Source organism: Saccoglossus kowalevskii, chromosome 8 (assembly GCF_978046115.1).
Source record: "Saccoglossus kowalevskii chromosome 8, keSacKowa6.1, whole genome shotgun sequence".
Lineage (NCBI taxonomy): Eukaryota > Metazoa > Hemichordata > Enteropneusta > Harrimaniidae > Saccoglossus > Saccoglossus kowalevskii.
This window is the reverse complement of record NC_140648.1, coordinates 36,868,471-36,895,058: the sequence shown is the minus strand read 5'-3', so window position 1 is coordinate 36,895,058 and position 26,588 is coordinate 36,868,471. Positions and strand designations below refer to the sequence as shown.

General features: G+C 35.8%; 3 protein-coding genes across 3 annotated transcripts; 2 read left to right on the top strand and 1 right to left on the bottom strand.

The window, feature by feature from the left end:
* Positions 1 to 7,225: 7,225 nt before the first annotated feature.
* On the bottom strand, positions 7,226 to 14,184 carry LOC146740164 (uncharacterized). The gene is made up of 6 exons (XM_085503013.1): positions 13,802 to 14,184; positions 11,465 to 11,676; positions 10,375 to 10,433; positions 9,497 to 9,591; positions 8,581 to 8,693; positions 7,226 to 7,707 (listed from the first exon to the last, which is right to left on the bottom strand). Exons 1-6 carry the CDS (start codon positions 14,067 to 14,069, stop codon positions 7,420 to 7,422), a joined length of 1,035 nt encoding a protein of 344 aa, XP_085359139.1. The 5' UTR covers positions 14,070 to 14,184; the 3' UTR covers positions 7,226 to 7,419.
* Positions 14,185 to 14,403: 219 nt separating this feature from the next.
* LOC146740163 (uncharacterized) lies at positions 14,404 to 18,676 on the top strand. Its single transcript, XM_085502856.1, has 5 exons — positions 14,404 to 14,680; positions 15,687 to 15,828; positions 17,502 to 17,583; positions 18,449 to 18,506; positions 18,669 to 18,676. The coding sequence occupies exons 1-5, from the start codon at positions 14,524 to 14,526 to the stop codon at positions 18,674 to 18,676; spliced, it is 447 nt and encodes a 148-aa protein (XP_085358982.1). The 5' UTR covers positions 14,404 to 14,523.
* Positions 15,768 to 23,408, top strand: LOC146740162 (uncharacterized). Its single transcript, XM_085502578.1, has 4 exons — positions 15,768 to 15,828; positions 17,502 to 17,583; positions 18,669 to 19,788; positions 20,872 to 23,408. Exons 3-4 carry the CDS (start codon positions 18,774 to 18,776, stop codon positions 22,395 to 22,397), a joined length of 2,541 nt encoding a protein of 846 aa, XP_085358704.1. The 5' UTR covers positions 15,768 to 15,828; positions 17,502 to 17,583; positions 18,669 to 18,773; the 3' UTR covers positions 22,398 to 23,408.
* Positions 23,409 to 26,588: the final 3,180 nt, after the last annotated feature.

The window sequence follows — 26,588 nt, the reverse complement described above, 5'->3', positions numbered from 1 at the left end:
GACCATAATTCTCTAATATGGAAGAGCAATCTGTGTATGATCAAATCAGAGCAAACGACCATAATTCTCTAGTATGGAAGAGTAATCTGTGTATGATCAAAGCAGAGCAAACGACCATCACTCCTTTGGTGTAGTAGAGCAATCTGTGTATGATCAAAGCAGAACAAACGACCATAATTCTCTAATGTGGAAGAGCAATCTGTGTATGATCAAAGCAGAGCAAACGACCATCACTCCTTTGGTGTAGTAGAGCAACCTGTGTATGATCAAAGCAGAACAAACGACCATAATTGTCTAATGTGGAAGAGCAATCTGTGTATGATCAAAGAAGAGCAAACTACCATAATTCTCTAGTATGGATGAGCAATCTGTGTATGACCAAAGCAGAGCATACGACCATCACTCCTTTGGTGTAGTAGAGCAATCTGTGTATGATCAAAGCAGAACAAACGACCATAATTCTCTAGTATGGAAGAGCAATCTGTGTATGATCAAAGCAGAACAAACGACCATAATTCTCTAGTATGGAAGAGCAATCTGTGTATGATCAAAGCAGAACAAACGACCATAATTCTCTAATCTGGAAGAGCAATCTGTGTATGATCAAAGCAGAACAAACGACCATAATTCTCTAATATGGAAGAGCAATCTGTGTATGATCAAAGCAGAACAAACGACCATAATTCTCTAGTATGGAAGAGCAATCTGTGTGTGATCAAAGCAGAACAAACGACCATAATTCTCTAGAATGGAAGAGCAATCTGTGTATGATCAAAGCAGAACAAACGACCATGATTGTCTAATATGGAAGAGCAATCTGTGTATTATCAAAGCAGAACAAACGACCATAATTCTCTAGTATGGAAGAGCAATCTGTGTATGATCAAAGCAGAACAAACGACCATAATTCTCTAATCTGGAAGAGCAATCTGTGTATGATCAAAGCAGAACAAACGACCATCACTCCTTTGGTGTAGTAGAGCAATCTGTGTATGATCAAAGCAGAACAAATGACCATAATTCTGTAATATGGAAGAGCAATCTGTGTATGATCACAGCAGAACAAACTACCATCACTCCTTTGGTGTAGTAGAGCAATCTGTGTATGATCAAAACAGAACAAATGACCATAATTCTCTAATATGGAAGAGCAATCTATGTATGATCACAGCAGAACAAACGACCATCACTCCTTTGGTGTAGTAGAGCAATCTGTGTATGATCAAAGCAGAACAAACGACCATAATTCTCTAATGTGGAAGAGCAATCTGTGTATGATCAAAGCAGAGCAAACGACCATCACTCTTTTGGTGTAGTAGAGCAATCTGTGTATGATCAAAGCAGAACAAACGACCATAATTCTCTAATGTGGAAGAGCAATCTGTGTATGATCAAAGAAGAGCAAACTACCATAATTCTCTAGTATGGATGCGCAATCTGTGTATGACCAAAGCAGAGCATACGACCATCACTCCTTTGGTGTAGTAGAGCAATCTGTGTATGATCAAAGCAGAACAAACGGCCATAATTCTCTAGTATGGAAGAGCAATTTGTGTATGATCAAAGCAGAACAAACGACCATAATTCTCTAGTATGGAAGAGCAATCTGTGTATGATCAAAGCAGAACAAACGACCATAATTCTCTAATCTGGAAGAGCAATCTGTGTATGATCAAAGCAGAACAAACGACCATAATTCTCTAATATGGAAGAGCAATCTGTGTATGATCAAAGCAGAACAAACGACCATAATTCTCTAGTATGGAAGAGCAATCTGTGTGTGATCAAAGCAGAACAAACGACCATAATTCTCTAGTATGGAAGAGCAATCTGTGTATGATCAAACCAGAACAAACGACCATAATTGTCTAATATGGAAGAGCAATCTGTGTATTATCAAAGCAGAACAAACGACCATAATTCTCTAGTATAGAAGAGCAAACTCTGTGTATGATCAAAGCAGAACAAACGACCATAATTATCTAGTATGGAAGAGCAATCTGTGTATGATCAAAGCAGATCAAACGACCACCACACATTTGGTGTAGTAGAGCAATCTGTGTATGAACAAAGCAGAACAAACGACCATAATTCTCTAGTATGGAAGAACAATCTGTGTGAGATCAAAGCAGAACAATCGACCATCACTCCTTTGGTGTAGTAGAGCAATCTGTGTATGATCAAAGCAGATCAAACGACCATCACTCATTTGGTGTAGTAGAGCAAACTGTGTATGATCAAAGCAGAACAAACGACCATAATTCTCTAATCTGGAAGAGCAATCTGTGTATGATCAAAGCAGAACAAACGACCATAATTCTCTAATATGGAAGAGCAATCTGTGTATGATCAAAGCAGAACAAACGACCATAATTCTCTAATATGGAAGAGCAATCTGTGTATGATCAAATCAGAGCAAACGACCATAATTCTCTAGTATGGAAGAGTAATCTGTGTATGATCAAAGCAGAGCAAACGACCATCACTCCTTTGGTGTAGTAGAGCAATCTGTGTATGATCAAAGCAGAACAAACGACCATAATTCTCTAATGTGGAAGAGCAATCTGTGTATGATCAAAGCAGAGCAAACGACCATCACTCCTTTGGTGTAGTAGAGCAACCTGTGTATGATCAAAGCAGAACAAACGACCATAATTGTCTAATGTGGAAGAGCAATCTGTGTATGATCAAAGAAGAGCAAACTACCATAATTCTCTAGTATGGATGAGCAATCTGTGTATGACCAAAGCAGAGCATACGACCATCACTCCTTTGGTGTAGTAGAGCAATCTGTGTATGATCAAAGCAGAACAAACGACCATAATTCTCTAGTATGGAAGAGCAATCTGTGTATGATCAAAGCAGAACAAACGACCATAATTCTCTAGTATGGAAGAGCAATCTGTGTATGATCAAAGCAGAACAAACGACCATAATTCTCTAATCTGGAAGAGCAATCTGTGTATGATCAAAGCAGAACAAACGACCATAATTCTCTAATATGGAAGAGCAATCTGTGTATGATCAAAGCAGAACAAACGACCATAATTCTCTAGTATGGAAGAGCAATCTGTGTGTGATCAAAGCAGAACAAACGACCATAATTCTCTAGAATGGAAGAGCAATCTGTGTATGATCAAAGCAGAACAAACGACCATGATTGTCTAATATGGAAGAGCAATCTGTGTATTATCAAAGCAGAACAAACGACCATAATTCTCTAGTATGGAAGAGCAATCTGTGTATGATCAAAGCAGAACAAACGACCATAATTCTCTAATCTGGAAGAGCAATCTGTGTATGATCAAAGCAGAACAAACGACCATAATTCTCTAATATGGAAGAGCAATCTGTGTATGATCAAAGCAGAACAAACGACCATAATTCTCTAGTAACAAGAGCAATCTGTGTGTGATCAAAGCAGAACAAACGACCATAATTCTCTAGTATGGAAGAGCAATGTGTGTATGATCAAAGCAGAACAAACGACCATAATTGTCTAATATGGAAGAGCAATCTGTGTATTATCAAAGCAGAACAAACGACCATAATTCTCTAGTATAGAAGAGCAATCTCTGTGTATGATCAAAGCAGAACAAACGACCATAATTATCTAGTATGGAAGAGCAATCTGTGTATGATCAAAGCAGATCAAACGACCATCACTCATTTGGTGTAGTAGAGCAATCTGTGTATGAACAAAACAGAACAAACGACCATAATTCTCTAGTATGGAAGAGCAATCTCTGTGTATGATCAAAGCAGAACAAACGACCATAATTATCTAGTATGGAAGAGCAATCTGTGTATGATCAAAGCAGATCAAACGACCATCACTCCTTTGGTGTAGTAGAGCAATCTGTGTATGATCAAAGCAGAACAAATGACCATAATTCCCTAATATGGAAAAGCAATCTGTGTATGATCACAGGAGAACAAACGACCATCACTCCTTTGGTGTAGTAGAGCAATCTGTGTATGATCAAAGCAGAACAAACGACCATAATTTTCTAGCATGGAAGAGCAATCTGTGTATGATCAAAGCAGAACAAACGACCATAATTCTCTAGTATGGAAGAGCAATCTGTGTATGATCAAAGCAGAACAAACGACCATAATTCTCTAATCTGGAAGAGCAATCTGTGTATGATCAAAGCAGAACAAACGACCATAATTCTCTAATATGGAAGAGCAATCTGTGTATGATCAAAGCAGAACAAACGACCATAATTCTCTAATATGGAAGAGCAATCTGTGTATGATCAAAGCAGAACAAACGACCATAATTCTCTAATATGGAAGAGCAATCTGTGTATGATCAAAGCAGAACAAACGACCATAATTCTCTAATATGGAAGAGCAATCTGTGTATGATCAAAGCAGAACAAACGACCATAATTTTCTAGCATGGAAGAGCAATCTGTGTGTGATCAAAGCAGAACAAACGACCATAATTCTCTAGTATGGAAGAGCAATGTGTGTATGATCAAAGCAGAACAAACGACCATAATTGTCTAATATGGAAGAGCAATCTGTGTATTATCAAAGCAGAACAAACGACCATAATTCTCTAGTATAGAAGAGCAATCTCTGTGTATGATCAAAGCAGAACAAACGACCATAATTATCTAGTATGGAAGAGCAATCTGTGTATGATCAAAGCAGATCAAACGACCATCACTCATTTGGTGTAGTAGAGCAATCTGTGTATGAACAAAACAGAACAAACGACCATAATTCTCTAGTATGGAAGAGCAATCTCTGTGTATGATCAAAGCAGAACAAACGACCATAATTATCTAGTATGGAAGAGCAATCTGTGTATGATCATAGCAGATCAAACGACCATCACTCCTTTGGTGTAGTAGAGCAATCTGTGTATGATCAAAGCAGAACAAATGACCATAATTCCCTAATATGGAAAAGCAATCTGTGTATGATCACAGGAGAACAAACGACCATCACTCCTTTGGTGTAGTAGAGCAATCTGTGTATGATCAAAGCAGAACAAACGACCATAATTTTCTAGCATGGAAGAGCAATCTGTGTATGATCAAAGCAGAACAAACGACCATAATTCTCTAGTATGGAAGAGCAATCTGTGTATGATGAAAGCAGAACAAACGACCATAATTCTCTAATCTGGAAGAGCAATCTGTGTATGATCAAAGCAGAACAAACGACCATAATTCTCTAATATGGAAGAGCAATCTGTGTATGATCAAAGCAGAACAAACGACCATAATTCTCTAATATGGAAGAGCAATCTGTGTATGATCAAAGCAGAACAAACGACCATAATTCTCTAATATGGAAGAGCAATCTGTGTATGATCAAAGCAGAACAAACGACCATAATTCTCTAATATGGAAGAGCAATCTGTGTATGATCAAAGCAGAACAAACGACCATAATTCTCTAATATGGAAGAGCAATCTGTGTATGATCAAAGCAGAACAAACGACCATAATTCTCTAGTATGGAAGAGCAATCTGTGTATGATCAAAGCAGAACAAACGACCATAATTCTCTAATCTGGAAGAGCAATCTGTGTATGATCAAAGCAGAACAAACGACCATAATTCTCTAATATGGAAGAGCAATCTGTGTATGATCAAAGCAGAACAAACGACCATAATTCTCTAATATGGAAGAGCAATCTGTGTATGATCAAAGCAGAGCAAACGACCATAATTCTCTAGTATGGAAGAGGAATCTGTCTATGATCAAAGCAGAGCAAACGACCATCACTCGTTTGGTGTAGTAGAGCAATCTGTGTATGATCAAAGCAGAACAAACGACCATAATTCTCTAATGTGGAAGAGCAATCTGTGTATGATCAAAGCAGAGCAAACGACCATCACTCCTTTGGTGTAGTAGAGCAATCTGTGTATGATCAAAGCAGAACAAACGACCATAATTCTCTAGTATGGAAGAGCAATCTGTGTATGACCAAAGCAGAGCCAACGACCATCACTCCTTTGGTGTACTAGAGCAATCTGTGTATGATCAAAGCAGAACAAACGACCATAATTCTCTAGTATGGAAGAGCAATCTGTGTATGATCAAAGCAGAACAAACGACCATAATTCTCTAGTATGGAAGAGCAATCTGTGTATGATCAAAGCAGAACAAACGACCATAATTCTCTAATCTGGAAGAGCAATCTGTGTATGATCAAAGCAGAACAAACGACCATAATTCTCTAATATGGAATAGCAATCTGTGTATGATCAAAGCAGAACAAACGACCATAATTCTCTAGTATGGAAGAGCAACACTACGTGAAATTACGAAAATACAGACTGTATCATGCTGCATATTAACTTGTATTAACAGAAAATACACCAAAATATACGAGAATGTTACAATGCATTCATGTGAATATAATGTGAATACATGCTGTATTCACATGTAATTGCACTCTTTTAATACAGGTACAATACACATCCTACATTCAGTTGTATTCATGCTGAATGCAATCCTGCATTTTTCTGTATTATTGCTATATTTCATATGAATACAAGCTGATACAAGCAGTGTACTTTTCTGTATTTATGATATTGTAAATATAGTCTAATGCAAGGGACTGTATTTTTATGAATTAATGGAAAAACAGCTTAATGCAGGGAACTGCATTTTTATGAATTAATGGAAAAACAGCTTAATGCAGGGAACTGTATTTTTATGAATTAATGGAAAAACAGCTTAATGCAGAGGACTGTATTTTTAAGAATCAATGGAAAAGCAGCTTAATGCAGGAGACTGTATTTTTATGAATTAATGGAAAAACAGCTTAATGCAGGGAACTGTATTTTCATAAATTTATGGAAAACAGCTTAATGCAGAGGACTGTATTTTTATGAATTAATGGGAAAAAGCCTAATGCAGGGGAGTGTAATTTCATTAATTTATGCAATGGTTTAATATTGAAACTTTTTTTCTTATCATAAGGTCAGCATTAATACAAATACTTCAATACAGGGACTGGCACACTCAATTTGAAGGTTTAAATAAAATATCACAGAATTGTTGTTACAAATATCATTATCATTGTGCAGTCCTGCATGTAAGTAAGTGGTAAATTCTAATTTATGTGCTAACATCGGCCTTTGTTTGACATTTTGCAATGTCACTTAACTAATCCCATTAAAGTGGTGTTTCTCTATCCTATGGATCGGGGGTATTCTATTAAAGACAATCACAATACACAAACAACAATTAAATAAAATGAGAATAACTTGTATTGTTTATTATTTAAAAAAAAAGAATGATGAAAATAAATACAGGTAATAATTGTTTTTAAAATACATGAAAAGCAGCCTCTCACTCCATCCCCACACAAAGTACTTATCACTGTGCCTTGAGATCAATTTGTAAATAGTTACAGGGTCAAATTAAACACAACACAACACAAAGTTTAAATTACACAGCTGGCAGAAAAATGTTTATTTGGTTTATTTCTGAGGGAAAAAACTGTTGCTCTGTGCCTTTGTTTAACAAGCCTGTCCGTAATCCCTCTATCATTGAGTCGCTGGTCCAATTTTATAACGAGTTCATTTAGCGGGACAGCCCTCCACCTTGGAGATCTGAGGAGGAGAGAACCATCCTCCTGCTCCTCCTCGTCAGACATCAATTCAGGTTGTACTTCTTTCCATATGGCTCTCTCCTCCTCTCCATCCACCACTCTTCCACGTCTTTTCATTGTCTGGAAAAAATTGTTTCATAAGTTAACTATACATACATGTTTCAATTTGTTAATTACAATGTATATTATCAATATAAATGTTTGAAGACAATGTTGTCTGTACCATTGACTGATTTTTGGGTTTTAGATCATAATATAATTTTAACAGGGCACTGTTTGCTAAAGATACCAAAATATTGTAAATTGGCTCTATTCTATCATTAGGATACATAAACTCCAACATGTTGACTGTTGAGAGAAAAAAAATCAAATTAGAATAATACCGTATTTTCTCTATTAGAAGCACACCTCCAATAGAAGCACATATGATGTTTTTATTTAAATGTGCATCTGGTGTTTACAGTGTTCCAGCTATCTTATCCAGTTTGTGCTTTCATGCTCCTATTCAGACTTTACGCAATTGCTCACTTTTTAAATCTCCATCTCATATCAATGTTTAGAAATTTTTACCGTTAGTACAGTACGATGTATGAACTCTTATAATGATATTACTAAATTTTATCACATGATTGATATTTTCAACAGCATGGGTGATTTTAAATCGACTTTAGCTAATGCTGTTTATAACATGAAAGCAATCCAGTTATGGTTTTTGGGGAAGAATTAAAAATTCAACCGTACAGAACAAATTTGAGAAATTACCACTATGTATCTACACACACTAAGTGTGAATGCAATCCCGCTAACAGTTTTGAAAAACTACATTTCTTGACCTAATGTGCAGCATTACAAGTGTATCCTCTTCAAGTGAGCAAATTCCCATCTACAACTCAAAGCTGTACATGTATAGCAGTTTTTGAGAAGTGATTCATGGACAGATGTCTCAGCATTCACCACCACAAAACAATAAAAATTAGTTAACAAAAAACTCACCTGCCAACGGAGTGTGTGTGATCGCTTATTCTTTGTGTTTTTTGCCTTTAATGTCATGTTTGCAGCTTCTCTCGCCCTAATCCTTTGATTTTCATAGGCTCTTCTCACAGCAACTGGAAAGGAATTGAAACAAAATTATATGCTGCTATTAAAGATAGAGTTTAATCTTTCACATATTTCTTGTGTGTTCTTTCTATGAATACTCTTGTTCAAGTGATCATCTGTGAATTCAAAACCATAGCTGTGGTGATTAGGGTGCCATTTAAATCTTGTTACACTGCATCCATATACATGCACCCCTCCCATCCCATTTGTAACGCATCCCCGGAATGGGATAATAGCAGCAAACATATAAACTTTGAAATTATCTTGATCTGAACTTGGAATATTTTTGGAAAGTATATTGGCCCATGTGCAATATGTTGAAATATAGAAGGCCTAACATTCAATTGAACAAACCTGGAAGAGAACCAGCCTTTGTATCTACATTATGAATCTCAACACAATCTATCGAAAATGTGCAACAATATGCCAAAACCTGAATACGTTGAAACTAACAAGTCAGGGTCTAGTCTATGTCAAAAACATTCATGCCATATTTTAAAAGCAATCTTACATGCGGTTGATGAAAAAATAATCTTTGATCAAAAATGATAACATTTGCTAAAAAGAGAGATTTGCAATTATTGTCATGAAATAAACTAATCTGACAGAGGACCATCTGATGTAGCATTGGTTTGAATAACAAGACAGCTGACATTTATGCAGATAAAATATTCATAAAGTAGTGCACTGCATTAAAAAAAAGCACTGTAAGTTGAAATGCAATGAACTAAATATATTTTAATTATCAGGTACCCAGTAAATAATTAACCAAAATGTATACATGCAGAAACCAGTATCAACATTTACTTACACTGGTACTCTTTCTCAGAATACTTATTCTCAAACTTCAATCGTAGCTGATCTATTATTTTTTCTCTTTTATTTATGTTATGTGCAACATTCCAGCTGTAACAAACAAAAAGACAATATGCAATTATAATAATAAAATAATGATTGACAAAAAAATAAAATTCTGTTGTTGGTGACTGATAAATTAATGGAAAAATCTTAATATGATAATTATAGTAGTACCAATAAGCTATTCTCCAAATATCAGTAGTCCAGAAAAAAATAAACTGACAAAATTGATGGAAGCGGGACATCACAAACCCCCACAAGGGAGTCAGACCAGGTGCACATGAAGCATCTGCTGCTGGCAAGCCACACCCGCCGTGATGATTTTATTCTATAAACTAGTATAACAAATACATGCTGAACATAGAACCATCACTGTTGGCCTTAAAGTTGTAATATTTCCTCTTTTCGAAAATATGTTTTACTATACTGCGTACAGTATAATGCCTGAAAACGGTCTGTTTTAAAAGACTGAGTTCTCAGCAACTTGGGGAGTCCCAAACAACATGGTTAAATGCAGACTGTTGTATTGCTGGCAACTATTCACTTATATCACAATGTGTTTTTTGCTATGTTTTGCTAAGTTTCTTCATCTGTTTATGCTTTTAATATGCAATCAGACTCCCTAGGCCAATGCTGATAAGGTAACCCACTGTTGCATCATGGGATTTAATTTGTCCCATAATAACTTAGCAATTTTCAAGTAAAACCCATACATGTTGTCATGGATTTTTCGAGAATGGCGCATTTGTTGAACTTAGTTAAGGGGTCAAATTAACCTATTCACAAAGGGCTTTCGAAATATAACACATATTTAAGGAGTTTCATGCTTACCCAGAGAGAGCATCAAATGCCAGAGTCTGATCATCTGCACATAGCTGTTTGATTCTCATCTACAAAAACAGAAAATACATGACAATAGTGTTAGCCCTGATAAGTAGGTCAAAATATAATTTCCAGGATGTAGAATTGTGAAATCTGGCATACAAATCATTCATGATATCAATTATTTGTATGTTGCCTGTGATAAATTGATTAATTTCTTTATTTACAAGTTTAGCTTAAGAAAATTAAAATTACGAAAAATGATGCAATATCGCTCCTAATTTTCGAAGTGTGATAAGCATAGGCAGTCAATCTTTTAATCACATTGGTTTCTTGTGAAGCTTATAATCCTACAAATTTATAAAAAGTTGGAGGATTGAAATAGTATTTTGGAAGATACAATTGACGAGACATTTCTCACAAGAAATTGATTTTAAAATAAAATATTCGGCCGCGCACGGAAAAATTACCACTGATATATAGTGTTTTTGATGTACTTTCAAACACGCTTGAATTGAAGTTTGTGCTCCCATGGCCAAATTTACAATCACGTTTTTCAGTTCCGTTCCTCTGTCCTACTTCCTGTGTGGGCCCTCCTAGAAAACACACGTTTTGTATAAACAACACATTAGATTTGAGCTCCGGTAAATTCTATTTTTTTTGGTCAAATCTTTGCCTGTGGACGTCGAAATTTAGTTAAATAGTAAGCTGACCTCTTCTACGTCATGTTAGGGTAGGTGCCAATAACAGCATATCGTGGCCAAAATGGCCATCGCCGATTGAATTTGACATGTGCTGCGTCGCTTTCATTTGTGTTGTTAGGGGATAGTTAAATTGTGGCAGGTTGAAAGTTAATGATATTTTGTTCCCTGATACAGTGATTTCTTCACAAATACTTGTGTAATACACATCACCAATTTGCCCTTTTGTTTCCTACTTGAGTCGTTTTAAAAACATTTTTTCGTTCATCTGTTGACTAAATAGTCAGCAGAAGTCATGAAGCTCCATGTTACAACCTAACACAATCACACATAAAACTACAAAAAAACAACAATGATGTATGGCAATGTTTTTTAGCCGAGAATATGTTAATACTTACAGAAAGCTCCAATGGTGTTCTCATCTTGCTGCTGGCATTTGACTGGGATGGAAGTTGTTGATGCTGCTGGTATAATCTTACTGATTCATCAACCTTGTTTTCAAGATTGGCTAATTTCATCAAAATACTCTCCTTCAGTTCTTGCTGACTTGATGTTATATTCTCACAAGAATCTTGAATAGCGTTGAAATTTTCATAGATTCCTTGTAAATCTGAAATTAAATGCATGAAAATTAGCATAGCCAGCAGTGAGGATGTCTGAAATATGGTTTGAAAATACACTGCCTGTGACCAGTGTTCTCCCCAGACTTCATGTCAAGCATCACGACAAATTTGCATAACAATGCATCTAATTTGCATAATAATCAGTTTTTCCCAACAAATATTGTCAATCTACAATTAATTAAAGACAAGATATTTTTATATCTGATAAATTTTATATCATTTTACTGCATTGTATTTTATGTTTTTGTATCAAGTCAAATAAAGTTTGAAATGGAACAGCATAAAATGAAAAAAAAATGAAAGACTTGTGTTATAGCCAGTCAGTGAATATATTGTTATCCATGGATGTAACTGGTTCATCATTGTGTATAAGTATTAGAGCCCATGTCTGTTGATCTGCAGCGGCTCGGGAATCGATCGTGATTGGTTAATGTTAATGAGCTGCGCCATCTACGGCCAACTGGGTCAACGGTCTTTTAATCTTAATCTCCGAGAAGTTGCTTGTTGACCTCCTTTCGATTCATCGCGCAGTTGCTTTGAGCGCAATGTATCGAGTACAACGCTACGATCACTGTAACATTGTCAGCTGACGGCATTGCGTTGGGCGGGTATTCACCGCTGCTATTGCGATCATCGGTATCCATTTTTTGGTGTGAAATACACAAATTCTTTATTAAAACGATTCATTGACGATTATCATAGGCATTACATCAAAATCGCCAACGAGATGTTTTTAAACATCGCGGAAAATCATGCATTCTGCGCCGCCATCTTTGTATACCTCGATCAGAACATTGGTCACAATGTTGCAACGAGCATTATGTCGCCTTAGGACGGCGTTCTTCTGTACAAAGGCACCCTATGAATGGGGTATTTCCAGAAGTCAGAGTTCGTTTTTTCTCAACCCGTCTCGTCTGCTGTTGAATTATTCATACTTTTCTTTCCAATGCAACTTAATTTCACTTGTTTGTTTTTTTTAATTTTGGGGTAATTAATGTCACCGGCGATTGAGTGATAACAAATCAGAGTGCAGAAAATCGGGGTTGATCTTCCCGACGTACGCCGTGACTTGTTTTGTCACATTGTTGCCTTTGCGTGCAATGGGCAAATTATTGCTACTCTAGTTAATTTTTTTTTTATTTGGAGGCTCTGCACCTTTGAAAGACTTCGCAACATATTGCAGACTTCCGTTTTTATCACTGTCTTTGTATGGCTAACAAAAGCAGGATTACCTTTCGATCAATACATGTTATTGTTTTAAATACGTGCAAGACGAGACTGACACTTGTAAACAAAAACATAAGCATCACGGCGAGTGACCAAGCTTCAGAAGACTGGGGAGAACACTGACTGTCTCAACAAACACCGAAACAAAGGGGTTACAACTGTATTTAACTCATTTGCATAAATTGCAAGCTGAAAGCTAAGTAAAAAAATGTTGATCCTACAGTCAACAAAGAAAAAACAATTGAAAGACAATTTCACAAATATACAAGGAATGTTGTGAAAAACTTTAGATTCCTAAAAAAGCATACTGTATAGCTTTGCTTAATGATATGACTATTTTTATTTACTCACTAGAGTATTATAAAAAAGATTAATAATGAATAGATCAGTCAAACTGACTTATCAATGAAGCTTTAAAAATAAAAATAAAAAACTTTACTGGGGTTTAATTACTACATCAATCTACTCTATTCATCTATATGAACTACAGGGGAGTAGTTTTACATATGGTACAGACCATTTTTACAGATCCTTTCATCAACTGATAAAACAGGAAGCCAGGCATACTTCAATAAACTTGCACTGTGAACCACCGAATGGTATTTACATGAAAAATTACTTATAGTTCTATAAAAATGTTACATTTAAAAGAATGGGTGTATATTTTGGTTCATTTTTTTCTTTCCAAATGATTCTTTTGCAACTATTTCCATTACTTCAAGGGAATTATGTATAAACCAAAAACAAACTTAGACAAACATTAACTCAGACAAAGAAACACTTGCTGTTGAGATTGTCTGTTCACACCTTTAACAATGAATGAAACGATAAACGTATACTTATAGAATGACACAAGAATAGAAACAGAAAATAGTTCTTCATTACCTGGATTCTGGTCAGATGATGGAAATCCACTAGCTGCGTTATGATTATGCTGTTGCAGTGGTTGTCTTGGAGTTGACCACCTTGGTAACTGGGCTGGCTGTGCGTCTAAATCGGTATATTGCATGGATGATGTTGATGGATTACTCGTATTGTAGAATGAGCCACTATTGAGACTACTATTGGTGCTATTAGTAAATAAACGTGGCGGACTGTCTTCCATTATAGAACTGAATGCTTCAGTTGCACCAAGGCGTCGTCGAGAATTCATTGTAGATTATAACTTTAAATTGTAGCAATAAATGCAATCGAGTGCGAACGGTTCATAAGCAAAAGCTGAATGAGTGAAGCGTTGTGTACGCTGAATGACCTACATCTGGTGGCGCTGTGCTTGGACCACCTAGCTTGTTCATTACTATACAAACATATGTACATTTTTATCTTATCAATGTTCTTCATGTTGTCACTACTGAATTCAGTTGCATCAAATGTAATGAATCTAGTTGCCGTGAAAATTATTTGTTTTACTATAAATATTAACTGTTAGGTGAAAAAAATGTACACTAATATTAATATACACTGATCTAGGGGGTTCTTTACGCTGAAGTGTCTCGAGCGGATCACTTCCGGTGACTTTATGTGTTGCTTATGAGCTATCGCTATTTTTATCTTGTCCGTGAAGCGCCAAATACAATTCTGTTTTATGCAATTAATAATTCTAAAGTATGTCAGAACCACCGCCGAAAAAGCAACGCATGTGGAAGTGTGGCCACTGTTTTAGATTGATGGGAAAGTCGTCATTTTATAACCACAAACAAATGTATTTTGAAAGGCACGGTTACTGGGTTGACGACGACGGAAAGAAGATTGGAGACGAAAGAGGTGAGCCTGCACATATTTCAGTTTGAATTAAATCCATATTTGGATTATAACCCACCATTTTCGAGAGTTGTCTGACATTCTATTTTTTACCTCCTAAAATGGAACTGGCAACAAGCCATTTGGCTATTACTATTTTTACAACCACAATTTTACCGCGAAATTTAAATGTGTCAATTCACAACCATTATTTTGTCAGTTGATTTCGCCACTGAATACTGTAGAATATGCTGTATTAGTTTTCTAAATTATTAGAATTTTTATTTGAATGCGTGTTTTTAATGTTGTGGTGAAAAAGGCATAACATTATCCTTGTCAGTTCACTTTCCTGTTACAGTCGGAACGATTAAGAAGTGAACCGTAAATTGCATGGCGTCCCTGTCTCGCCAAACATTGGAACAATGGAGACTGCACCTAACTCATTAGCATAAAACAAACAATGAAATTGCTGGAAAGTGGCAAAACATAAACAGTCTCAGAACAAATCAGGGATGGATGTAACAAAAAGATAAAGTTCTGATAGATATGATACCCCAATGTGGCCCCAAATAGTTTAGAATTTTAAAGTATTGGCTTTTATATAGAGAGACTATATAGTAACTAATGTTTTAAAACCGTTTTTGACATGTAACTCGTGTTTTGTGTCTGTTTTCTGTCGACTTCTTTTCAAGTTGATGTACATGTACTATACATTAGACCCATGCAGAGAAATCAGTATACTGAACTTGAAGTATCTTGTCTTATATAACCCAAAATGCTTAATACATGCAGATACAAAAACATGTAGCTGTAATTACACCTCCCTGACACATGAAAACTTGAAGATGTCCTTGTTCAAGTAATTGTGTTGGACAAATTTTGTACAACAAAATACTCTGCAGATTTGTCTATTACCTTCTGCAACAATGGTCTCTAAAGGCACGATTCATACAGTTTAACCGATTGTGTTAACAATAATTATAAACAAGGTTATCAGGGCCATATTTACAATGAAGTCTTTTTTTTGTAGATGCATGTTCAAAGAAACTTAAAGAACATTCTGTTCAAGTTGATAATGAAATAAGTGAAGCTACCCATGATATTCCACTTTTGCTAGCTGATGACCCTAACCAGTCATTACATCATTCGGATCAACAATGTCAGAGCAAATGGTGAGATGCTTTCTTTTAATTTTATCAGTGAGCTGTAAAGATTTCATAAATCAGTTCATTTACAGGACTCTACATCACTGACTTGATATTATTAATAGACAGGGTAGCCTATTAATTAAGCAATATATATTGGTATGTAGTGAACTATTTTCTTGAAGGATCACTTGAAGAGTTACATTTGTAGGTGCACATATAAAATAGTGATCCACTTGAAGCTATATTTTATAATTACCATACTCGACCGTGTTAGTACCCAAGGGCTACAACTCAGAAAATCATGATTTTTTAAGGGGTGGGCACTTACCTGAGCACCCCCTCAAAAATGATGAAAATTGAGGGGGATATTACTTCTTTGAGGGAAAATCAAATTATAAAGTTAGTTGCGTCAGAAATGATCACAAAAAATATGCACATTTTATTACACATTAATTACGTACCACCAGAATTTACGAAATTAAAAATGTAAGAGCCTGTTGGAACACAGTCAAAGTCAAAATTCCCATCATGAAAATCTCCTTCCACCATCATGCATTTGCATAATTTGACCTGCAGCAGAATCCTTTGACCTAATGGGTCAATCAGAAATGCTGTGCTTACCGACTCAATTCTTCGGAAATAACCAAAAACTTTCTGGTAACGTAATGCGGAAGTGAATTTTCGATGTTGAAGAATGATCTGTTGGAATTGATTTTAGCGAATAAAGGACATGTTTTTTTCCCAAAAAAACTCTTTAACTAGCCATTTGTGAGAGGTAAACTGAATATGGCATGAAGTATTTACCACATTTTACATGTATTAACAGGTCATTGTCAAAGCGTAGTTTACGCATCGTTACTGTGGTCTATGCATTGACAACATGATATTCACAGCGGTCAATATCCATGCTGTATCATATATCGTATAAAAACAATTACCAAGATTTGTTACGCAATTATCGAAGATCAAGGTTTAAATTAGTTGCATTTTGAAGGGGGGCGCTTAGCCGAATGTAACCCTGAATATAAAAAATGCGCAAAAGTGGGGGATGGGCACTTGACCGGACATGGGCGCGGTCCAGTACTGTATATGTGAAACTGCCATAATTCTCTAAGAAAGACAAAAACTTGGCAACAGAGTAAGCATAAGGGGGGGGTGTATGGTTGCTGTAAGCATGGAGGTAAAAGAGAAGGAGTCATGCTGTTTGTACATAGATCTGGTAGTTTATTTGCCGAACGGACCAAGGAGGACAGTTTCCTCTTAGCGCAGTGAGGATTACAATGCATTAGCATACTACGGACGCCTTCGACAGTACTCTGTGATTTTCGTAACAATTCTAGTCAAATTCTTATAGCAAGGTTTCGAAACATTCACCATATTGTCGATTCAAAAATACAACTGAAAATGTGCTGAAAAATTACATAAAACTTAACAAGAAATTCTCTGATTTACTGTGACACCATAAAACAATACCTTGGAGTGTGTACTGTACGCAGCAATGCTTGAGAGTAAATGACGCGTTAGCGTTTAGGGGGATTATTTTGGCTGTGACTCCTTCTCTTTTACCTCCATGCTCTAAACAATTAATAAAACACTGGGCAGGGGTGCCATTGCTAGGATTTGTACAAATTCTCAGGACTTTACACCTTGAGCTGCGTACTAGTAACCTCTACTAATTTTCTTGTTGTGATTTTCAGTTTGCCGACTGATCATGAGAAGCTCAATAAATTGGATGCTTGTTCCAGTGATGAAGATGTTGGTGACAAAATCAATAGTGAAGTAAGTCTGTTATTTTCATTAGCTTGGCAAACATTATGTCAGATAAACTATTGGGATGGTGAATTGTTAGTTGTTAGTGTAAAAAACGGCTGTACCACTTTCAAAATAGTGATAAAATGGTGATATTATTTTCATTTTTTTTTGGTACAGTACTTGTCTTCAGTTAGGTGCTACCTTTAATAAGGCACCTCTAAGATAATTTACGTCTTCAGTTAGGTGTCAGATTATGACATAGCATTTATTTTATTTTTAAACTGTATTCACATAAATTATGTCCAGATGGTTGGCAAAACTTTACCAAGGTGCAATTATTTTAGATTTAGTCAGCAACCTACTGTTAAATTGTTTTATCACAAGTGATTGCATTACATGAACATGCCTTTGTTTTTTTACTTGTGCAAGTTTTCTATTAATTTTTTTTTTAGATCATTTTATTTTGTCCAAAAAATAATTAGATAAATCAATCATACATAATTCGTTAATAAGTATATTGTGACATGGTACAGTGTTGGAAAATGAGCATCTTTGAGTAAATTAGCTAAAATAACAATGCTAGCTAAAAAGACACGTTTTACAGTAACAACTTGACCAAGATTACAGTGTAAGCATTCCATATATTGGCAGTGTCTGCTTAATGCTTTTGAACTTGATTGCACAATGATTTTTTGCCAACAAAGATGTGTCATATTGCTTTGAAATTTGGTATGACCCTCCCTGGCATAGAGTCGACTATACATTATATATGGGCTATGTATAGTACATGGACTACATGATTCTGTACATTATATATTATTGGCTTTTTTAAAATAGTTTAAGAGTTCACTCTGTGCTGCACAATGTGTTCTTAAGTTTTTTTTTTTTTCAGTGCCAACAGAACTCAAAATTGGGGCTTTTTACCTGCCCAAAAAGGGAACTATGGGCAGGTATTTTTCAGGTTTCACCTGCCCAACTAAACATGCAAAACATTGCTGTTTTCATGCTGAATTTGGTTAAGTGGGTATTTGCGCAGTGAGATTAAAAAATAAACGAGGCCTGGCCAACTAACTGTATATTTCTAAATTAATAATGTTAATTTTTTTTTATAGAGCTGTAGAGATAATAATGGTTGTGACTCATCAGGAAATAAGCCTTTGCTAAATGAAAAGCATACAGAAGAAGTCTGGGTGGATGATGCTGACATTTATGAGGCCATGCAGTTCAATGAGCATTTACCAAATCAGCCTGATACTACCGGGGGTACACCAGCAAATCATTCTCATCTGATGACTGCAATATTGATGTTTCTGCTTTCTTGGCAGAAAATATATGTAGTGTCTGATAGAGGTATTCAATGCCTTGTAACATTCATCAAACATCTTCTGCTGACAGTGGCTGTGATTTTCAACGTTAATGGACTTACAAAATTCATCAAGGTTTTACCAGGTACATTATTCACCATAAGGAAATTTCTAGGACTTGACAGAGATGCATTCACACAATACGTTGTCTGCCCCAAGTGCCACAGTATTTATCCATTTGAAAACTGCTTTAAAATGAAATCTAATGGTCAGAAAGTGTCACTGAAATGTTCGCATATTGCATTTCCTCAGCATCAGCACCAATCCCGTCAAAAGGCATGTGGAGAAGTGTTACTTAAAAAAGTGAAGGGACAAAATGGCCAAGAATATTTGTATCCAAAGAAAGTGTATTGTTACAGAAGTTTAATAACATCACTGAAAACATTTGTTAGAAGACCTGGATTTGTGACTGCCTGCAATATGTGGAGAGAAAGACAACCTGAAGAAAACATTTTAAATGACATTTTCGATGGGAAAGTTTGGAAAGACTTTCAAAATGAAGGATTTTTCAAGAGTAAATTTAATTTGAGTCTCACCTTGAATGTGGACTGGTTCCAGCCATATGACCACACCCCATATTCCGTTGGTGCACTGTATATGGTCATAAACAATTTGCCACGCGAAGAAAGATTCAAAGAAGAGAATGTCCTGTTAATTGGTTTATTACCTGGACCGAAAGAGCCGAAAAAAGAGATGAACTCTTATTTAGACCCACTAGCAAATGAACTACAACAACTGCTCATTGGTGTGAAAATAGACGATGGTTCCAGTATGGGAAATATATACAAAGCTGTTCTGATGTGTATATCAAGTGATATTCCAGCTACTCGAAAATGTGGAGGATTTGTTGGGCATGGTGCACTCCGAGGTTAGTAATCGTAACACTTGTCCATTTATGTAACCTTCTATGTACATGCGTTTCCAGCGCTGTCAAAAGCATCGCTGGCTTCTAATACAGTTAAAGTTGTATTATGTTTTATATTTATGAAAGCCTTTTGTAAATAGGTTAATTTGACCCCTTAACTAAATCCAGGACAACATCGATGGGTTTTGCCTGAAAAATGGCCAAGTTATTTAAGTGGTGACAAATTAAATCCCATGATGCAACAGTAGGTTAGCTTACCAGCATTGGCCTGGGTAGCCTGATAGCACATTAAAAGCATAAACTAATGAAAAAAAATGTTGCGATAACACAGAGAAACTTAGTAAAACTCATTGTGATAACAGTGGATAGTTGACAGCAATACAACATTTCATAGTTGTCTGCATTTACCATGTTGTTTGGGTACTCCCAAAGTAGCCGAGAACAAAGTCTTTTAAAACAGACTATTTTCAGGCATTATACTATATGTGTATATAGTAAAACATATTTTTGAAAAGAGCAAATGCTCAAAAAAAAGCATGAAAAATAAAATGCGATTTATACTCTATTGACAATAAGAAATTTCAAAATGTCCCCTTGTTCATGCGCTGTATGTGTTTGATACAAAATACTAGTAGACCAGAAATAAGTTTGCTGTCATATAAGAAAAGTACAAACAAATCTAGGTTTTTCTTAGAACAAGTTATGTCAGCGTTTAGGTTCAGTTATGAGGGGTAGGGTCTCATAACAAGTCAAAACAAAAATAGGTTACCTACCCCACCTAGTTTTAAAGGACTTATTATAACATTTTTTTAAGCTTCGCTGTCATTAAAGATGACTGAGCGGAGCTCATGGTATGACTGATCATTCGTCGTTGTCCATGTCCACTTTTATCTTCTTCTCCAGAACCACTTGACCAAATGTACTTGGACTGATTTTTCCAATTAAAGTTGTTAAATTTGTGTCAAAATATGCAAATTTTGATTTTTAGTGAATATTTTTATCATTTTTGGTCAAAAGTGATTTTTCCCAAGAATGATATGTCGTGAACCTTCCAGGCATATGTACTTATTTTTTTTTTAATTTCAGGTTGCAGTAAATGCCTAAAAGAATTCCCACGTGCAGCTTTTGGAGAAAAGGCTGATTACAGCAACTTCAATGTTGAGACATACCCAGAAAGAAGTGAAAGTGAACATAAGTGTTATGGTTTGAAAACATTACATGCAAAGAATCCAACAGAGCAGTCAAACCTTGAACGAGAATTCGGTGCACGGTGGACAAGTTTGAATTCTTTGCATTACTTCAAGCCTGTTCGTTTTCATGTTGTGGACCCAATGCATAATTTGCTTCTGGGTACCGCTAAACATGTAACAAAAGTGTGGAAAGAAGCAGGAATTATAGATGCAGCAAAAATGGATGAGATTCAAGTACGTATGGACAAACTTAAAGTCCCTTCAAATATTGGAAGAATTCCAAACAAAATTGCTTCTGGCTTCTCAGGCTTCACTGCTGATCAGTGGAAAAATTGGGTGTGTGTATATTCGTTATTTTCTCTGAAAGATGTGATTCCCAAGGAACATTACAAGTGTTGGCAACTGTTTGTTGATGCTTGCAAGTTGCTTTGCACAAGAAGAATCTCCATGGAAGAAATATACAAGGGACACAAGTTATTAAATGACTTTTGTAAAACTTTTGCAAGACTCTATGGAAATAATAAATGCACAATGAATATGCATTTGCATATGCACCTAAAAGACTGTATTTTAGATTTTGGCCCAGTATATAGTTTTTGGTGCTTTTCATACGAAAGATTCAATGGTATTCTGGGGTCTTATCCCAAAAACAACCATTCTATAACAGTTCAACTTATGCAACGATTTCTGCAAGGTCAGCAGGTGTTTGATATACAATTTCCTGTACAATACAGTGAAATGCAGAATATCCTTACTGATGATAGATCACGAGGAACCCTACATCAGATGAAAACAGCTGAACAAGGCCATTCAGTGTACTTGAATTGTGTAAATCCTGATATTAGTCTTTGTAATTTCACTGAAGACTGCAGTATAGTTGTGTTGCCACCAGAGCGTGCATATAGCATTGATGAGGATGATGTATCTGAACTCTCTGAGTTGTACGCAAAGATGTATCCATCCAAATCATGCACAGTATTGCAGCTATCTGAGCAGTACAAGAGGGTTAAGTACTGTGACAATATCTATTGCACAAGGTTTTCTAGAGGAGAGACTTCCTCTTGCATTTATGCCAAGTGGATTGGTAATGTGTCTGAGATAAATGCAAGTGCTCAGCCAAGACCAGGGCTTATCACCAACTTTATTAGGAGTGAGGTTATATTGACTGACTCGGATGGCAACAGGAAGAAAGTGTCTCACATCCTTGCTGAGGTTTCATGGTACAAGAAACATCCCATGCACTCTTACTATGGATCACATGTTGAAGTTTGGGGGACAGACTTTGAATGTGTTGCCTTTGTTCCAATACAGCGAATAATGGGGCACTGCATTTCTGCTGAACACCAAATACAATTTCCATATTGTAGGTCAAATGGTGAAAATGTTACTGTGGTTGTACCATCGACTCCAGTATTTAAATAATTAAATTTCATATATCATGTACAGGGCTGACACTGGGAATTTTTGTTAAGTGCAGAAGGGGAGGAGTCAAATCGCACATGTTTGTGGCGTTCCATCTCTCTGTGTCAGACACTGCCATTTAGGGTTAGCCATAGTGATGGTCCTGGCAAAGTATTCAAGTCATATCTTGCAATTCTGTCTCATATTTTTTTTTCTCAAAAAAATACATAAAAAGGATAGAACAACTTGGTATAGATATGCATGTTATTTTTTCCTTACGAGGCGTGCACTGTGCAATATTGTGTTGATTTACATATTTATTTTTTCAATAACTATTCGATTTAATAGGGCCTAGATGTTTAGCTGTGAAAGATTTACTTTTGATTTTCAACTTAGAGAAATTCACCTATTTAATGGATTTGTAATACTTTACTATTGGGCCAGTGTGACCAAAATTTGTATATACATTGTACATAATTTTATTTTGTTTCGGCAAAATAGTCCATATGTGACCAAATATGTGGTAAAGACATACTCGGTGTTTTTATCTTGTGAATTGTTAGTCCAACTTGATGAAATGATGAAATCAAGTAAAAAAATAATAATTTTGCAACATAATTATGTTCATGTGAAAATCATAGCAATAAAGGTTTTAATGAAATCTGATAGAAATTGTAAATCAAATCATTACATCCACAATGACTGCCACTCTAATATGAATTGCTTGGCCTGTAACAACCTCAGATGGGCATTACATTTATGAATAAAATAATGTAGTTTATAAGTAAGACCACATGTACCACAAGAGTTTATAAGGAACACATTTTCTTGCATTACATTGTATCTGAAAATTCCAATATAAAGTGTCATCCTTAACTTTGTTGTGTAAAAAAAATCCATTGAAATGCATGTATTTGTATGTGCAAGTTCTCATGCATGTGGTTATACATGTTTGATACTTTGTTTTAAGTAGTTATTATATAATTAGTGTTGTGTTTTTTTAAATAAAAGAGTGAGAAAAAATACTAAAAATGTATTTCACTTTGATTGATTTACAAGTTGTGAATGCAGTGTAATCAACTGGAATATGAATTTGAAATCAGACCCAACATAAAATGTTGAGGCTGCAGGTTGAGAATTTTATCTTTGGGAGGACTTTATATCCCAGATTATCCCACAAAATAGGTACTTCATCAAACTTCTGCATTTTCCACCAAAACTCATGAAGCTACAAATGCTACACACATCATAGGTACATGATTATCTCCCCCATTCTTATGTGATATGATTTGATCATATTTGCACTAAGCTCAATATTGCATATGAAAACTTATTCAGTTTACAAGATTCTTTTATTTTGTTGTCATAGTAATGAAGTCAGCCATGTCACGTGATGAAATATCACAGCCAGCTATATCATTTTTTATTCAGAAACCACAGAAAAAACTTGCGTAGATGTCACGGCAGCAGTGTTCTATGCCTTCAATCATTGTAGTAAGCTGACGTTTTTAGCCTTTTGAATGACCATGCAATGTCCTGTTCGCAGAATTTGTGGTAAAACATACAACTTATTCTGGCAGGCCTATTCACGCCCTCTAGAGACATTTTAAACAAACCAATGATGACATATCAAATTAAATCTAAGACAAAGTCCTACCTTATTGAATAACATTTAAAAAAACAGTCAAAATGTGTTTAATCATACCAACATGTGTAGCAAGTGGCAGTGAATGTGCCGGGAAATCCTGCCACTAGTGATACACAACAATATAGTGTCTCGGGGGGGGGGGGGGGTTACTTTCATCTTAAGTAATGCCCACATCCGTTAAACCATGCTCACTTCTAAACCATCCAGATATCCACTTCTTAATCGAAATGAGAGTTTTCGTTCACAAAGACATGACACATCCGTACACATAAACCTGGCTTACAATTCAAAATTAGATTGGGATTTTTATACATTTAAAATCAGCGCATTTTGGCAGCACAATGATCTTATCTTTGAGCATTTCAGTATCTGGAATTGACTAATGAAATGAGAAACTGTAAATGAAATGTCACGCACTTCCAAACCAAAAAACATTTGAAAATTACTACCCACTTCTAAACTAAATTAATGCAATGCGGCAACCCTGTTGGGCGACAAATACAACGCTTCCGTGATACAGCAGATTGGATTTCAGTTAAAGATCCGTGTGTTTTTTCCATGATTTGCAAATGTTTATTTCTCTGAAAATATATCTACATACAGTACATCTAACGCCCAAAATTTGACAATGTAATGAAGATATGAATGGGAACATAGGATGATAGCCATTTAAACTACTGAGCATTATTTGCCAGTTTATGTATAATAGAATGTGACAGGATGTATAAAGTGTGTTTAATTTATATGCAAGCCATATATTTATCTGCATTTGGTTAATACAAATTAATATAGTTTGTAGAAATATTGCTAAATAAATCGTCAATAAGCCATGTATTTACAAACACTATTCACTGATATTTACAGTTTATTCACCATGTATTTTCAAGAGTGCAATTACATGTGAATAAAGGCATGAATACAGAAATTTATTATTATTTCCTGTTTTCATATGTATTGTCCTGCATTTGTATGTATTCGCCATGAATACAGGGGAAAATAAATACCTGCATTGGCATGTATTAACACCATTTCACGTAGTGCAATCTGTGTGTGATCAAAGCAGAACAAACGACCATAATTCTCTAGTATGGAAGAGCAATCTGTGTATGATCAAAGCAGAACAAACGACCATAATTGTCTAATATGGAAGAGCAATCTGTGTATTATCAAAGCAGAACAAACGACCATAATTCTCTAGTATAGAAGAGCAATCTGTGTGTGATCAAAGCAGAACAAACGACCATAATTCTCTAGTATGGAAGAGCAATGTGTGTATGATCAAAGCAGAACAAACGACCATAATTGTCTAATATGGAAGAGCAATCTGTGTATTATCAAAGCAGAACAAACGACCATAATTCTCTAGTATAGAAGAGCAATCTCTGTGTATGATCAAAGCAGAACAAACGACCATAATTATCTAGTATGGAAGAGCAATCTGTGTATGATCAAAGCAGATCAAACGACCATCACTCATTTGGTGTAGTAGAGCAATCTGTGTATGAACAAAACAGAACAAACGACCATAATTCTCTAGTATGGAAGAGCAATCTCTGTGTATGATCAAAGCAGAACAAACGACCATAATTATCTAGTATGGAAGAGCAATCTGTGTATGATCAAAGCAGATCAAACGACCATCACTCCTTTGGTGTAGTAGAGCAATCTGTGTATGATCAAAGCAGAACAAATGACCATAATTCCCTAATATGGAAAAGCAATCTGTGTATGATCACAGGAGAACAAACGACCATCACTCCTTTGGTGTAGTAGAGCAATCTGTGTATGATCAAAGCAGAACAAACGACCATAATTCTCTAGCATGGAAGAGCAATCTGTGTATGATCAAAGCAGAACAAACGACCATAATTCTCTAGTATGGAAGAGCAATCTGTGTATGATCAAAGCAGAACAAACGACCATAATTCTCTAATCTGGAAGAGCAATCTGTGTATGATCAAAGCAGAACAAACGACCATAATTCTCTAATATGGAAGAGCAATCTGTGTATGATCAAAGCAGAACAAACGACCATAATTCTCTAATATGGAAGAGCAATCTGTGTATGATCAAAGCAGAGCAAACGACCATAATTCTCTAGTATGGAAGAGTAATCTGTCTATGATCAAAGCAGAGCAAACGACCATCACTCGTTTGGTGTAGTAGAGCAATCTGTGTATGATCAAAGCAGAACAAACGACCATAATTCTCTAATGTGGAAGAGCAATCTGTGTATGATCAAAGCAGAGCAAACGACCATCACTCCTTTGGTGTAGTAGAGCAATCTGTGTATGATCAAAGCAGAACAAACGACCATAATTCTCTAGTATGGAAGAGCAATCTGTGTATGACCAAAGCAGAGCCAACGACCATCACTCCTTTGGTGTACTAGAGCAATCTGTGTATGATCAAAGCAGAACAAACGACCATAATTCTCTAGTATGGAAGAGCAATCTGTGTATGATCAAAGCAGAACAAACGACCATAATTCTCTAGTATGGAAGAGCAATCTGTGTATGATCAAAGCAGAACAAACGACCATAATTCTCTAATCTGGAAGAGCA

What these genes read in the sequence shown, in the direction of transcription:
- LOC146740162 (XM_085502578.1), top strand. Translation starts at nt 18,774, where the DNA reads ATGCAGTTCAATGAGCATTTACCAAATCAGCCTGATACTACCGGGGGT. An exon ending in TGGGCATGGTGCACTCCGAG is followed by an intron (nt 19,789 to 20,871) that starts GTTAGTAATCGT and finishes TTTTAATTTCAG; the next exon opens with GTTGCAGTAAATGCCTAAAA.
- LOC146740163 (XM_085502856.1), top strand. Translation starts at nt 14,524, where the DNA reads ATGTCAGAACCACCGCCGAAAAAGCAACGCATGTGGAAGTGTGGCCAC. An exon ending in CAACAATGTCAGAGCAAATG is followed by an intron (nt 15,829 to 17,501) that starts GTGAGATGCTTT and finishes TGTGATTTTCAG; the next exon opens with TTTGCCGACTGATCATGAGA. An exon ending in GTGACAAAATCAATAGTGAA is followed by an intron (nt 17,584 to 18,448) that starts GTAAGTCTGTTA and finishes TTTTTTTTTCAG; the next exon opens with TGCCAACAGAACTCAAAATT.
- LOC146740164 (XM_085503013.1), bottom strand. Translation starts at nt 14,069, where the DNA reads ATGAATTCTCGACGACGCCTTGGTGCAACTGAAGCATTCAGTTCTATA. An exon ending in GCATTTGATGCTCTCTCTGG is followed by an intron (nt 9,592 to 10,374) that starts GTAAGCATGAAA and finishes TGTTTGTTACAG; the next exon opens with CTGGAATGTTGCACATAACA. An exon ending in CACACACACTCCGTTGGCAG is followed by an intron (nt 7,708 to 8,580) that starts GTGAGTTTTTTG and finishes AATTTTTTCCAG; the next exon opens with ACAATGAAAAGACGTGGAAG.